Below are 14,963 nucleotides of genomic sequence, written 5' to 3'. Positions count from 1 at the left end.
TTAATTTCAAACCCAGATGGTATCTCCTGGGTTTGTTTTCTTTATTCAATGCAAACAGACTTAAGTTTATATGTGTTTTAAGGGTTGATGTACTTAGGAAACAATGCCTGGGTTTGGAAGATACACACTGAGGTTTTTTTATACCTGCTGTTCTGATGTTGGTGTCCTCTGTAGGACTCTGATGGCAGTGTTGGGGAGCTCAGTGAAGGTCAAAGACCGAGGCTGACCAGAGCAGAAGAGAGAATCCTGATGGGACATTCCCTTTATCTGGACCATCCAGCTGCTCAGAGCTCTGGGAACAGACCACACCAGGGATTCCGTCCTGCGTCCCCAGGACAGCTCACCCAAATTGGAGGTGCAGTTACACTGTTAATTCTTCTCTGGGGTGTTTATGTGGATTCTGAGGGTTTTTTGTAATAAATCTGAAATAATTTCAGACTGTGTTCAAAATCCAAAATTCACAGGCAATTCCTACAATGGAATTATTATCATCCCTGTTCTGAGAACTGGATTTAATTCAAGCCATGTGTTTACTCTTCTTTGCAATCTTTAACAAATTGAACAAAAATCATGGCAAATAGCCACTTGCCTATGAAAAAGATAACTTGTAAAGTATGTATTTTATTCTTTTAAGTCAAATTCAGTCCTGAAAAACACTTAGTTTAACCATGGATGCAGGTAGTTCCCATTGGACAGGTATTAACACCAGCAGTTCAAGCTGCTTCTCTCTGTGCCCTTACACAGCACTGCTCCTCTTGGCTTTTAGCACTCCATCCTGGTGATGCTGCAGTGTCTCATAAATGGCAATATATTTCAGCTTCATCTATTCCTATAATAATAGGGAAATTAATATTTAGTATTTTCCCACGTGGATAGCTGAGGAACACACATAATGGCTTGTACAAGGCAGTGCAGGGATAAGTTGCTGTGGTGAACCAGGGACTTTTATTTCTTTTCAGTTGAAACCAGTGCTGAAGCCAGTGCTCCATCCTTCCTCTCCCTGATTTTTTTATCCCAGTGTCTCCACTGTTATCTGAAAATGTACATCCACGCTTGTTTAATTTAACAGCTGCAAGCATGTAGAAACTCTTTGTTGACTGTGGTTTTAAATATGTTTAAACTAGACTGAAATAATTATTAAGCTGTTGCAACACAAACTTGGTTGCACTGATTCATCAGAAATTGTGTAAATTAAAGTGATCAAACAGCTGGTTTTCTGTCCTTTTAATTTTCACGTTTCTGGATCTGACGAAGGAAGCAGATCTCACATTATTAACCCTTGACCACTAGGAAGTGGATTGATATTGAATGTGTTAGACACATGGCAAAAATAATCTTGGAGAAATAAGAATATTTGCTTGGTTTTGAAGTGATTAAACATTTGAACTGGTTGCACAGAGAGTAATCTTTTAAAGTAGCTGTGACCAAATGTTTTGGACCAACTACATGTTGAAATACATTGAAAATACATTCTGGTACATTATGCATTGTTAAACATTTACTTTAAAGTGGTTTCTTGCTTGGAGATTGGTTTACATCAGGCTCCCTGGGGTAAGACATTTCTCCAAGTCACTTGTTTAACTCTGTTGCTGGAGGACAGTCAGCACTGAGGACACTGTGATAAAGGAATAAATCAGTGATCTAGGTCATTTGCAGACAGTGATGGGACAAAGGGGAACAGTTTTAAGCCAAAAGATGAGAGATTTACATTAGATGTGAGGACGAAATTCTTTACCCAGAGGCCAATAAGGCCCTGGCACAGGTTGCCTGGAGAAGCTGTGGCTGCCCCTGGATCCCTGGAAGTGTTCAAGGCCAGGTTGGATGGGGCTTGGAGCAACCTGGGATAGTGGAAGGTGTCCCTGCCCATGGCAGGGGGTGGAACTGGATGATCTTAAAGGTCCCTTCCAACCCAAACCCTTCTGGGATTCCATGGTTCTGTAAGTCCCTAACAGTGCTCAGGACCATGGAGTTAGAAGGTGCCTGTTAATGGGAGAACCTGTCTCTAGGGATATCTTCTCCTTACCCAGACTGTCCATAGCTGTATCTAGCATGGCATGTTTCTATCTCCTCTATATCTTTTCTTTTTTTTTAATTTATTTTATTTAATTTAGCATGCCCTTTGACTGTCCTGTAAATATCTTAACATTTTTCAAAACCAAACCAGCTCCTGCATTTGATGATAATCTACAAACAATGTGTTTCTCCGCTGATTTTTTTAAGCTCATTTCTCAAAATCTCATAGTATTGTTTTTATTTTAGTATTTTTTTGAGAGGAGAGAAATGCCCTGGACTAACTACCACAGGGGAATTGCCCTGTGCTTTCACACAATCTGTAATAATCCCACACTGAGTTGTGTTGCATTCTTATGATTTATAGTTTAGCTTCTCTCCCTCCCCACCTCTGAAAACAGCACAGTATTCATTGCATTGCTAAGGAAACATCACTGTGTAAAAGCTCAGGTCTGCTTTCAAGGCAAGAGTGTTTTCATATCAGGGAGGAACAGAAAATCTTGTTTCCAAGTCCTTTTGTTAGTGAAGTCAACGCTGAATAGGAAACAATCCGTTCTTGGAGGGAGGGTGGGGTGGAGGGGGGAAGGAATGATCCCTGATTGTTTCCATTTTCCTTCCAAATCTTTTTGATCTGACCACTGGTATGTGAGATTGCCAGTCAAATCACCTATTTCCTGATGGCCACAACAGCTGCAATGGAGGCCCATCATTTTATTGGACAGTTATTTTTAGGGCTACAATTAAATAATTGTTACACCACTGGGTGTCAAAGTTCACATATTTCAGGCTGTGCCTCTCTGTCCACAGAACCTTGCAGTGGATGCTCAGTTTCTCTCTCAGAATGAGTCGCTCACAGATGTATCTGTAAAAAATTTGGGGGTTGTGTGTCTCGTGTCTGGGTTATTTTCAGTTTTGTGCCCAGTTTTTATTTGTGTTATGGAAACATGATGTCCATTTGTAGGATGGAGTAGGTGTTGCTCATGTAGATACCCAACAGCATCTTCCTGATCAGTCCTTCATTTATAAATCCTTGTTTTCAGTGCTTAAAGTCATAGACATAAAAACCAACATGCAAATGAAATGTGGCACATGCAGTCTTAAAGTGAACAATAATTACAGTTAATTAAGCAATGATTATAGTTAATTAGGCTTAAAATTCGTTCCTTGGCTCTGTATGATAGCAGAAGGCTAAAGTTAGTTCAGGAGCTGTCAGTACATTTTTCATAAAGATGCTTCACATACTTGCAGGCTGCAAAAGCATGATAAATGCTGGATTAGAGAGCAAATTATCCCTTTAAAATAGACTATGTACAGGTTTCTTTTAATAATTTCCTGAAGAATCCTTTCCAGTCTCTTTCCAGTAAGTATGATAAAGCTCATTAAGCATCCAAGGTATGATGAACTGTACAGCTCTGAAACTCTCAGAAATGCTGCCCCATTAGAAATCTACAGATGATAAAACTGATTTATTTTTTCAATTTCCACAGACCCTTATTTCTTTTTTGTTCCCACAAGAACGGTTTAAGGGATGTACAAAAGGCCATGTAAGGAGGAAATCACTTTCTTTAAACACTGCATGTCGCACTGTTGCATTTTGAAAGGCTGCACATTCTGCCACAGCATTTGACCAGGAAATTACTGCTCTGGCTCATCAAGGAACTTTTTTCTCTCAGCAGAAATTCTTGGAGATGCAGATACAAGTCGTGGTCCGATGCTTTTGGCTGAGCTGGAATCACAGCCAGCTTCAAATCCCGCTCTGAGGGCAGCCCAGCCAGGCTGCACAGTGACATCTCTCTCGGAGGATCTGTCCCAGGTGAGCTGAAAGGATTCTTTCTGTGACTAGTCAGAAGGAGCAAACTGTAACCTTGGAAAACAGATTTTCCTATTCCACTGTCGTGCCTGACATCACAGAACTGCTGCATTTTAAGTGACACGTTCAGCTGAGAAATTGAAGTCAGAACTACATGTGTGTAATAAAAACAATTGTGTTCCCTGTGGCAAATCCTTACAATACCCTTTCTGCCAGGCTCAGACCTTCTCTTTTTACCTTTTCTGCACTTCCTCACAGCTTCACTGCTCTCACAGGATCTAATACTGATCTGATACTCAGTTCAGATGGGGCATTCCGATGTTTTAGGGGCACAGAGCTTCACATACAGAAGAATAACATCATGGGTATACAGGAGAGGAAACAGCAATGAGGGATTTGCCCTCAGAAGTTATAACCCACTGATTCAGCATTTCAGGAGCTTCATTTGTCCTAATAGGGGCAAGGTTGGAAAGGCAGTAAAGGATAATGTTCCTCAGAACACTTAAAGGTAGAGGAACATCCTATTGATCTCTGCTTCAAACCTAGACAGCTAATTTTTTTTTTATTAGTATGTGCTGTTACCTAGAGATGATGGTTTACTTGGTAACTGAGGATAAATTCAAATAACAAGTGGCAAAAGCTAAAAATGAAGTGGCAGACTGCTCTCTAATATGTGAAGCTTCAGAGGGTGTTTGAAAGTAACTATGTATTACCATGGTTGCTGTGTTCATGGATAAATTCTGACCTTCCCTGGTGTTCTATATAAAATAACCTAAAGTATCATTTATTCACCTGACCCTGCCACGTTATAACCCCCATTGCCACGTTTGGGTTTATGATTTTGAGCCTTGATGCCATTGGTGTCTGAGCAGTCCTTAAATATATCACCTGAAGTGTTGCATCTTCGAAGAGGATTTTAAATGTCACACCTCTTTCACTTTGAGATCACCAGAACATACTGTTTCTTGGAATAACTGTTCATGGGCAAAACTGGATTCTGTGACTGCTGTGTGTGTTGGGGTGAAGCTCATATCCTTGTTATTGTCTCACTGGCCAAAAGTAATGGGGGACAGAAGGGATAAAACATGTTTCCTTTTTTAGCCCCATTAGCTGTGGTAAAGAATACAGTGATACCTGCATCTTATACTCAGCTGATGGGGTTAGGATTGATTTTTGCTTTTTTAGATACAGGGAAATAATAGTTTACTGTGTGTAAGATTGCCCATGAACATGGTCTTACCTATGCAAGAAATCTGAGGTGATCTGACACAGTGTCTGTCACAGAAAATATACAGATAGTTATATATTGGCTAACACTTTGTATGTAGATAGTTATACATTATCTTATCTTCACAAACTTTTTCTTGCATCTGAACCCTTAGTGTGGCCTTTTTTTTTTTTCCTGCTGTCATGTAAAACTCCCCCTCCCTTCGAACCAAGCAACCAAACCCCTTAACTTTGTGTGGTTTTGTTAGGTTTGGTTTTCTTTCCCCCCCAACAAAACAACCTCTTCCTGTGTGTGTTTATTCCTGATGTAAGATTCCAGATCAGTGTTTCTCCCAGGCTCACCTTTTAGCTTTTCTCTGATGTGACCATACCTATAAGTGATAATCACAATAAACATCCCTCCTGGATGGGGCAAAGCTGTTTTCCATAAGATCCTCTGCTAGATTTCTACATCCTTCTCTGAAAGAAAAAAATGATCCCTGTACCAGATGATTTGAAAGCTTGTTTTGACAGCATCTCTCTGCCATGTGACAGTGATGAACCTTTCCCCTCCTTTCAATTAGGGATGGCATCTGTGCTCTGCTCCACGGCTGGATCTGCTTTGTCACCTGCCTGTAGGAATCAGATTTTCTGGGAACATAATACCAGCTTAGGAGAGCAAGAGCTACTCAGGCTTTCAGAATGATTCATTCATTGTGTGCAATGTTTAAGGAAAATAATCACTTTAAACTTCTTGAAAGATTTCCTCCCAGGTTAGTCACTGACTCTCACATCAGTTGCTTCTCATCTTGTTTTCCATCTGCAGGCAGTGTTTGCCTTCACTGAAGTTAAACTGTATCACCTACACACAAAGCCAGGAGACAAATCTATTCAGGAGCAAAGTTTGCTGAGAGACCTGAAGAAAATACACTATTTCAGGCAGGGTCCAGCCAGCCTTGGTAGAGCTTTGTCCTGATTTAACTGAGAATGATCTTCCTGGATGTTGGGGTTTGTTGTGGCAAAGCTTGGGTGGTTCCTGCAGTCTGTCCAAACAGGATCCTTATGTCAGGGATCATCTATGTACCACTTCTTTGCTCCCTGGCACTGGAGTGTAGATCAGATTTTGACCAGCAGAAAGAGCACTGAATTTTCATGTAGGGCACAAGCAAATGCCTTTTAGTCATGAAATCTGTGTGGTCACTCTCTCCAAAACAAACAGTTTAAGTCATATAGGAATTCTCTTATCTACCCAAATTCCTTGGCTGCTCCTCCATTTCTAGCATTAGATAATTTTGGGGTTTTTTTAGATTTATATATGCTTTTAGCCACTGTCAGACAGAAAGCCAGACTAAATGCATCTTCAGTTTGACCCCTTCTGTCCGTTCTTGTGCAACAATACAGGAATTGACTGTTATTTGTGGCCACTTTGCCCCCCTGCTCTCAGCTCTAAGAAGCAGGAGAACGACTGGGAGGAAGCTGGGCTCTTCTATTCTAAATAAATCATTTTGATCACGGGAGGGACAGGAACATTGAAGTCATATTTGTGTGGCTGAACATTCCAAAGGTGGCAAATCTAAATCATCTGAAGCCCCAAATGCATTGTTAAAATCTTAGGGAATGATTTGGTTGCAAAATATTTTCATGATATGCTTTTATAAGTATGAATGTTTTTATACAATCCACATTTTTTAAGTGGGATTGGCACCGTGGTGTTCTCATTAGCTTTCATTTTTTTAGTATTTCAAAAGACATGGCTTTTTTAATCTTCAGGAATGCATAATTGTAGGTTATGAATATGTTATCTCCCAACTAATGTTTGCACCTCAGTTCAGTTTAAACTGGTTTTTGGTTCATCCTATTAAAAATGCAAAAGAAAACAACAAAAAAACCCCCACACTTGAAATGGACCCATTTGGAAATGGACCCCACAATGGATCCCGTTTTGCTGCTGACATTTAATGTTCTGTAGCGTTGGTGGCTTTCAATCACCTTTCCACGAGACCTTTCTGCTTTCAGAAAATAATCTCAGCACTTTCTCACCTTGTGCACTTTAAATGATGAACAGAACTGGACAACATTGTGGTGGCAGAGGTGCCCCAGTCAGTGGTGACTCTGAATAGTTTTTCTTTTTGTTCCTTCTGGTTTTTACCCCGTTGGCTTAAATGGTTGTTAACTACATGAGAAGCAATGTCCTCACTGCTGAGATTCCTGATACCATCAGAGGCAGGTGTTAACTGAAAAAAATGGGAAGCCCTGATCACAGAGTTGGCACCATGTTTGCCAGACATAAAAATTTTCTTATTTTCGTTAATACTTTTGGCTGTTTGGCTCATGGCCTCCACAAATAGTGGAGGGTTTCTCTTGCTTTCCTTTCTCTTTCCTTCTCTTCCTTTTTAGCTTTTTCTTCCTGTTCAGCTTTTGGAGGAGGGGAGCAAAATCCCCCTGGTGCTGTGTCATGAGATCTTCAAGAGAACAGCAGTGCCACTGCTTCTCAGGGCATATCATTTTCCCTGAAGTCATAGAGCAGTTCTTTCCATGGGCTCCACATGCTGTGTGATATGCAAACACATATGGTCTTTCTTGTGTTCCTCCTTAAGGCTTCATAAAAAAAAAAAAAACTTATATTCATCCATGGAATCAACAGAATAACTGATGAAATCAAATTTGTCTGTCTTAAGAAAACACTTAATTCTTCTAGGTAGGCAGATGGTGACAGAACGAGGGGCACTGGTTTTGAACTGACAGAGGGCAGGATTAGGTGGGATCTTAGAAAGAAATTCTTGGCTGTGAGGGTGGTGAGGCCCTGGCACAGGTTGCTCAGACAAGCTGTGGCTGCCCAATCCCTGGAAGGGTTCAAGGCCAGGTTTGAAGGGCCTTGGAGCAACCTGGGATAGTGGAAGGTGTCCCTGCCCAGGGCAGGGGGTTGGAACAGGATGATTTTTAAGGTCCCTTCCAGCCCACACCATTCTGTGATTCTAGAACTCCATGACTGTGTTTTGCACTTCTTATATTTCCTGCCTACTTGTAATGGAATGTCCTCAGGACACAATTCCTCTTCCAGTTAACACATAAGATAACAAGCAAACTTGATAAATGTCTCCCTTTTTAACATGCAAAGCATTTGTTGCTTCTAAAAACTTTCCCTACAGCGTTGTTGCAGACCTGGGTCCTGGAGAGCATTTCAGCAAGAATAGAAAATGGTTTTAAAAACTGGGCCAAGGAAATAAATTTTAGACTTGACCTGGGTTTTCCAACCAATTAATATTTTTCTTTTCCCTTTCAAATTTCTCTTGTTAGTCAGGAGGATAATACCTAGGGAGAAGTCCTGGATATTGAAGAAAGCCAGGGAAATAGTATGTTCTTTCCACCACATGCTTTGAGTAAAAATTGAGGGTCTCCTGTGTCTTCAGGTCTAAATGGCACTTTGCCATCCATACCTACTGCTCCCAGGATGTTTGTCCAGAGGGAATAACATTGCAATAGGCTGATTGAGAGCTGAATTCTTTTGAAGTCAAAAGGAAGGAGAACAAGTGCATATCCTTTAATGAATCTTTAAAAACCTCTTTGGATGTTTCTTGAAGCTCCATGTAATCTTGCTGTGCTTTTACATCAAAAGTCAGATTTGTAATATGGTTTTAATGTGTGATACACAGGAGGAAAGCCAAGGAGCTGCACAAGTTGAGACTGTGAGACCACGAGTTATTCTTGTGAGAAGGATGTCTGAAGAGATGCAACAAGCAGGTAAATTATGTCAATAAGCAAACAGTTCTCTCAGTTAAGCACATCACTTTTAAATATTGTTGTATACTGATGTATAATAAAGGTCTGATTTTTTAAAATCTGGTTTTTATTACTATAAAAATTTCCAAGCATTTGTGTGTGCATAGTGTGTACATGTTTACATAGATCTGATATTGTTGGGGTGCACTCAAAGGATTGGAAATTCAGCCTGAAAAAGGCTCCAAGGAGACCTTAGAGCACCTTCCAGTACCTAAAGGATCTCCAAGAGAGCTGGAGAGGGACTTTGGACAAGGGCCTGGAATGACAGGACAAGGGGGAATGGCTTCACACTGACAGAGGTCAGGGTTAGGTTGGATATTGGGAAAGATATTCTTCCCTGTGAGGGTGGTGAGGCCCTGGCACAGGTTTTCCAGAGAAGCTGTGGCTGACCCATCCCTGGAGGTGTCCAGGGCCAGGTTGGACAGGGCTTGGAGCAACCTGGGATAGTGGAAAGTGTCCCTGCCCATGGCAGAGGGTGGGACTGGATGGTCTTTAAGGTCCCTTCCAACCCAAACCATTCCGGGATTCTCTGATTCTATTAAATGTATTTGTATGTAAGTCATCAAAATCCTTGTAATTAAGTGTTTATTTAAATTTGTGCTTGCCAGGAGCATTACAATGTGCATCTTGTGTAGTCAACTGAATCTTAATTGCTTTATAGAACGCTGTTCAGCAAATGAGATATTCATGATGTTGTGATAGAAGGGAGTGGTTCCTACATGCGAGAAAATGCAGGGGTGCTACACAAGAACTGAAAAGTAGTAGTAGGTTAAGACCATGCAAATGTGGGGAAAAAAATATAGATTTTCAATGTTAAAAGGACCTGGTTTGAGGTGGGCTTTAAGCTGGTGTGTAACAGATAATAATTTTTCTTTAGCGAAGGACACTCGGCATTATCTGTGCTATTTTTGGAGATTACTTAACAGTGTTTGTTGAAAGAGTTAAGGATGATGAAAGAGAGGGAGAGAATATCTTTTGTTTATTGTGGTTCAAGTCAGTTTGGAATAGCATAAACTGTGCACATTACTGCCATGTTTAATTGTTTCAGCAGATAAGAACTTTGTGGAGGTGCTGGTGTGAGATATGTAGCAGTTTTAATCTTACACGCTAAGAACAGGAATCTAAAAACCTGCATGTCTACAATATATCCAATTATCATTGCTCCACCCTAGCACAGACAAATTCTTCCTTCAAGCCCTTTTAAAAATAACTCTTTGAACTTCTTCCATTTAATTTTTTTTTTTAAGAAAACATCTCTTCGAATTAGAATTCCGAGGGAATTATTTTGCTTCAAATATTTATAATAAGTGGTAAGAAAAGCCCTAGGCCAGTGTTGTTGGAACCTCATTTCAAAACCATGGTTTGCATATGAAGAAAGTTATGAATAATGTAAAAATTATCTGTGGACAATTAGTGGAAAAGCTGACAGAACTGAAGTGGCACAACTCAGTGCATGTCTGGTATTTCCCTATACCTTTCCCTATACTGTAACACAAGGAATTTGGGCACAGTCCAACTGTGTCTGTGTGTCAGCTGAAAATGTGTGACCAGGAGATGGCAGTAGTCAATTTTCTTTGAGAGAATCAAAAGAAAAAAAAAAAAAGATGATTTAGTGATTTATATACCAGGATCATTTAAATCTCATTCAAAGCATACATATTTAATGAGCCAATAAAAATCTAGAGGATTTGGAAATGGAAACAACTGTCTGTCAGTGTTAACCAGAAGGTCTTGTCTCCATGAGCTTCACCACAGAGAACTTAATCAGGCAAAAAGTTGAGGGGAAAAAATTAATAAGAAGCATTTGAAAGAAAAAGGAAAACTTGCAACATGATAAGTGTAGGTGGGTTTAAGTAAATACAACATTTCAAAATCAAGCACATCTGTTGCTGTAAGTTCAAAGCACCCTGTTTATAAAAACTTCATGTCAGATGGTGGCCTTCACTGGAAGGGACAAGAAATACTTCCCTGGAAGTGGAGAAGCATTTTGGAGACAGGACCACTAAGGTAGTTTTTTGGAGTTTAAAGGGTAAGTGGTTGGATTGGTAGAGCTTAAGAAATCTAAAGCCCTGAGATGAAGTGTGAGTTCAGAGTGCTGGGAGAAAAGGGAAATGGTTTTGGACCTAAAGTTGGATGTAAGAAAAAAGCCATTTTTACTTAAATAATAAATACATGCCAATATTTGATTCATCTTTCTATGGCTATGAATATATACATATATATATATATATATATATATATATATATATATGATAGAACTTTCTTTTGTTGTTTAAAAATTTCTTGTGGTCTGCACTGAACATGTGTTTTTACTGAAGGAAAGTTGATTGATGGCTTCTAATGAAAGCTGAAGTTCAGTAGGACTGCTACAATATCATGCCTGAAAGGGTAAAGTCTCCTGAAAGTTACAGCTGAAAATCAAGCCTGAATGTATTATTAATTGAAATGTGTGCCTTCTCTAGACATAGTGGAGACAGTGGTTTGAAAACATAGAGTTGTAGTACATAATATACATGCATATATATTTTTGGCTTTATAATACCCTTTAATCTTTGTACCATTCTTTCATACATCTTTCATGCATTTAATGTGATAGTAATTGTTGTGGTTGGTGAATGCACATATTTCCAGAATTTAAGCATTTTCGGGCTTACATTAAAGGGATTCAGAATTTTTAAAATTAAAATGAAAGAGCAGGTGGCAATGTTTGACTGCAGAGCATTTTTAAACTTTAATAAGAGCAGCTCAGAACCAGAGGTGGATGTATCTTCACTTAATTATTTTTTCTGCAGCACGGACTCTCAAAATGTGACCCAGAGAGCAGAACTTCATGGTGGTAATTCCTTTCTATCTCCAGCTGGTGAATTATACTCAGGCAGCCATAAGTAGCTGAGAAAGTAATATTGGGACACTAAGGAATTGGCTTTGTTGCCACAGAGAGGTTGCACAATTGCTTGTGGAGGAGATGATCTGTGCAATACATGAATAAGACAACAAGAAGCCTTTAAAACAATCCATATAAAAAAAAATAAAGCTTCCATGGTCCTTGTTCAGTACTGAAAATGGGCTGCTTCTGTGTCAACATTGACAGGATGCTGTACTGAAAGCTGTAATACTGAAAATATGGCTATAACTAAATACTTCTTTGTCTCTCTTCTTCAGCCAGGAATTGCTCTGAGTTAGGTTTTGGGTTATTTTTTCTTAAAACTATTGTGGCGTGAGGCAAATCTGTACCAGATGCTTCAAGGAAGGAAGAAGATTAGGATAAGGCTAAAGGTCTTTCTTTTTTTTCTTAGAACTGGAACTGTTTTGGTCAAACTCAATGACTGTTCTATAGAAAGTTTACTTTTGCCTTAATATCCTGCTGTTTCTTTTTTTGGCCTGAATTTCACCGAAGGCTTTTGCTGAGGATTCTCCATCCCACCCCGAAAACAGCAGCTGGTGAAGCAAAGCAGAGCTGTTCTTCTTCCACACTGTGGAGAGAACCACCACAACCTGAGGGGCAGAAAAAGTGTGTGTGTGTAGCTCTTTGAATTCAGCTGTTTTCTGCGAGAAAATCTTGGAAATTGAAGTAATGAAATCACTTAGCTGTAATTATGGCATTCTTCAAGCAAGTGCCCTGTCAGAGGTTTGTGTAAGTTTTTCAGTGCTTCTTCAGAATTCGAATCATAAAATGGTTTAGCTTGGAAGAGACCTTAGAGATCATCCAGTTCCAACCCCCTGTCGTGGGCAGGGGCACCTTCAACTAGACCAAGTTGCTCAAAGCTCCATCCAGCCTGGCCTGGAGCACTTCCAGGGATGTTTCTGGTCTATTTTACCTCTGGTTTTCCCATCCAGTTACCTCTCTGTGCTATCAGGTGGCTCATGGACATCATTCAGTTAATATATTTTACGTTTGGGGAAGTCAGGAAATGCAAAGTAGCATTTCCTGCAGAAACTCTGTGTTTTCTATAAGTAGTCATCAGCTTTTAGGTGCCCCAAGTGGATTAGAACACCAGTTCTCAAGGAGTTTTTGATTATTCTGCACGTGTCCATAGGAGTTACACGGCAGCCCACGCAGTAGAAAACACATCTGAGTAATAAGTGTGCATTTTGCATAATATTCCACCTAAAATCCTCAGTAGCCATGCTTGAGAGTTTCTAGTTTGAATTACTGTAAGTACGAAAAGTACTGTGTTATAGTACATTTTTGGGGCAGGAGTGTTTAATTTCTTGGCTTTTGTAAGTATAACTTATCCATTAACAAGTGTCATTTATATCTGTGGTTGCTTCTTTTCCCACCGAGTTACTTCAGTTCTTTTTCAGGCAAAATGTTAAAGCAGAAGTGTGATTTTTTTTTTCCGTAGCTTAAGGCAAAGTCTTGTGCAGGATTGTTGCTGTGGACAGTGATGTGCTGCTGCTGGGGGTGTGCTCTGCTGCTTCAAGTTTGGGTCATGAGGAGCCAAGCACCAGGAGCTGCTGTGGGTCTCATGGGACTGTGCACACCTTTCTACCCGTTCCCAAAAGATCTCTTTCTGGAAAATGATCCTTTGCTCTCATAGAGGAATTTCTTCCCCTCACTTACTTGTACTAAAGTTATAAAGAATAGGAACTACAAGCAGGTGAAGCACGACTCTCTCTGGTTTGTATTTTAAACTCCTAGAATGTCATTTGATTTTCTGAGGCATATAAATGAATTGAAATCCAAGTAATCAGATGGAGAAATAAAAAACAAACAAACAAAAAAAATCCACAAAAAACAAACAAACAAACAAAACCCAACAAACAAACAAACAAAAAACAAACAAAAAACCAAGAAGACACAGTTTATATTTAAAGAAGATTGTACAAGGCAGGCTGATATTGCCCTGCAGTCTGAGGGTTTCCTGCTGAGTGCTGTGCTCAGGGAGAATCCATTCCCCTCTGGAGGCCAGTTCCACACCACATATCACCTGGACCTTTTCTTTTGCATCTACATGCATTAGTTTTTTGTTCACTTGGCAATTTCCTTTTGCTTCTAAGAGGCTGAGAGTCACTTTTTCTCTTCCTGCGACCCTCCTTAAGTGTCACAGAGGGACACAGCTCCCTCACTGCTGCAGTGACATTTCTGTGACCTTGTGCTGAGGCTTTGGCTGTGGGAGGTTTGTGCAGAGGCAGAAAACTTCCCTTTTCAGTCTTCCCCTGGTGCCTGTACAGGTGATGCTTCACACCCCTCATGAGATCTGCACAGCTTTCTGTATCCTCATCCAGTCCTCCTGAGAATCCAGTGCTGTGCTGTGTTGGGTGTCAGTGTGGGGAATCTCTGGAGGGGAAAGTATTTTGCATTTTTCATACAGTAACAAGAATAAAAGCAGGAAATCTTCCAGTGTGGGCTTAAGGAATGTTCCTGGCCAGAAGTTTTAAGTCCAGGAGGTGGGACTGACAGCTGTTGCCCCAGTGCTGGAGCAGGTGAAAGCAGTTCACAGTTGCTTCTTTCTCTGTTTTGATCAGATCTCTGTGTTTAAATACACTTATTTTGCTGAGGTTCAAGGGTGTATTCCTGTACCAGTCCCCTCCTCTGGTCTGTACACAGCAGTAAGGATTTTCAGTGAATTCCAGCACCAGCTGGGGTTTTTTGGGCAGAGAGGGAAAGAAAAACTTACTCAAAGTGACATGATCACCACTTAAAGTATTACTTTCTATGGAAACTGTCAAATACTAAAATTTTTTACTTTTTTTTTTTCAGATTTACTGGGGCTCAAAGTAAATATTCCGAAATCTCATCTGATTCCCTTTTCAAGCCTAGATTTTGAAAGACTGCAGGTGATCTGATCCAGTGACCTGTGGCATCCCTCAAAGTGCTTTTTATAAATCATAAACTAGAGTTCAGGGCAACAACAGAATTAAGCCTCATATTTCACTCATACCTGGGGGCTGTAATGTGAAAATAATGAGGGACCAGTCTCTTTTCCATGCTGGTAAACTGAAAACTCATGGCACTGCTGCATAAAGCACCCAGTGTATGTTTGGAATTTGTCCTTTTCCATGGAATCATAGAATCACAGACTGGTTTGGGTTGGAAGGATCATCCAGTTCCAACCCAAACCAGTCTGTGATTCTATGATTCCATGGAAAAGGACAAATTCCAAACATACACTGGGTGCTTTATGCAGCAGTGCCATGAGTTTTCAGTTTACCA

At 40.2% G+C, this 14,963-nt stretch overlaps 1 protein-coding gene across 1 annotated transcript in view; it reads left to right on the top strand.

Annotated features, from left to right (window-relative positions):
* KIAA0586 (KIAA0586 ortholog) overlaps positions 1–14,963 on the top strand; it is a 61,888-nt gene that overhangs the window by 39,707 nt on the left and 7,218 nt on the right. The window contains exons 27-29 of the mRNA XM_017831737.1: positions 175–355; positions 3,684–3,823; positions 8,680–8,767. Coding sequence (XP_017687226.1) covers positions 175–355; positions 3,684–3,823; positions 8,680–8,767 — 409 coding nt within the window. The remainder of the gene's footprint in view (positions 1–174; positions 356–3,683; positions 3,824–8,679; positions 8,768–14,963) is intronic.

Source organism: Lepidothrix coronata, unplaced genomic scaffold (assembly GCF_001604755.1).
Source record: "Lepidothrix coronata isolate B3197 unplaced genomic scaffold, Lepidothrix_coronata-1.0 Scaffold196, whole genome shotgun sequence".
Classification (NCBI taxonomy): Eukaryota; Metazoa; Chordata; class Aves; order Passeriformes; family Pipridae; genus Lepidothrix; species Lepidothrix coronata.
The sequence above is the reverse complement of the archived record's forward strand: the minus strand, read 5'-3'. Positions and strand labels throughout refer to the sequence as shown.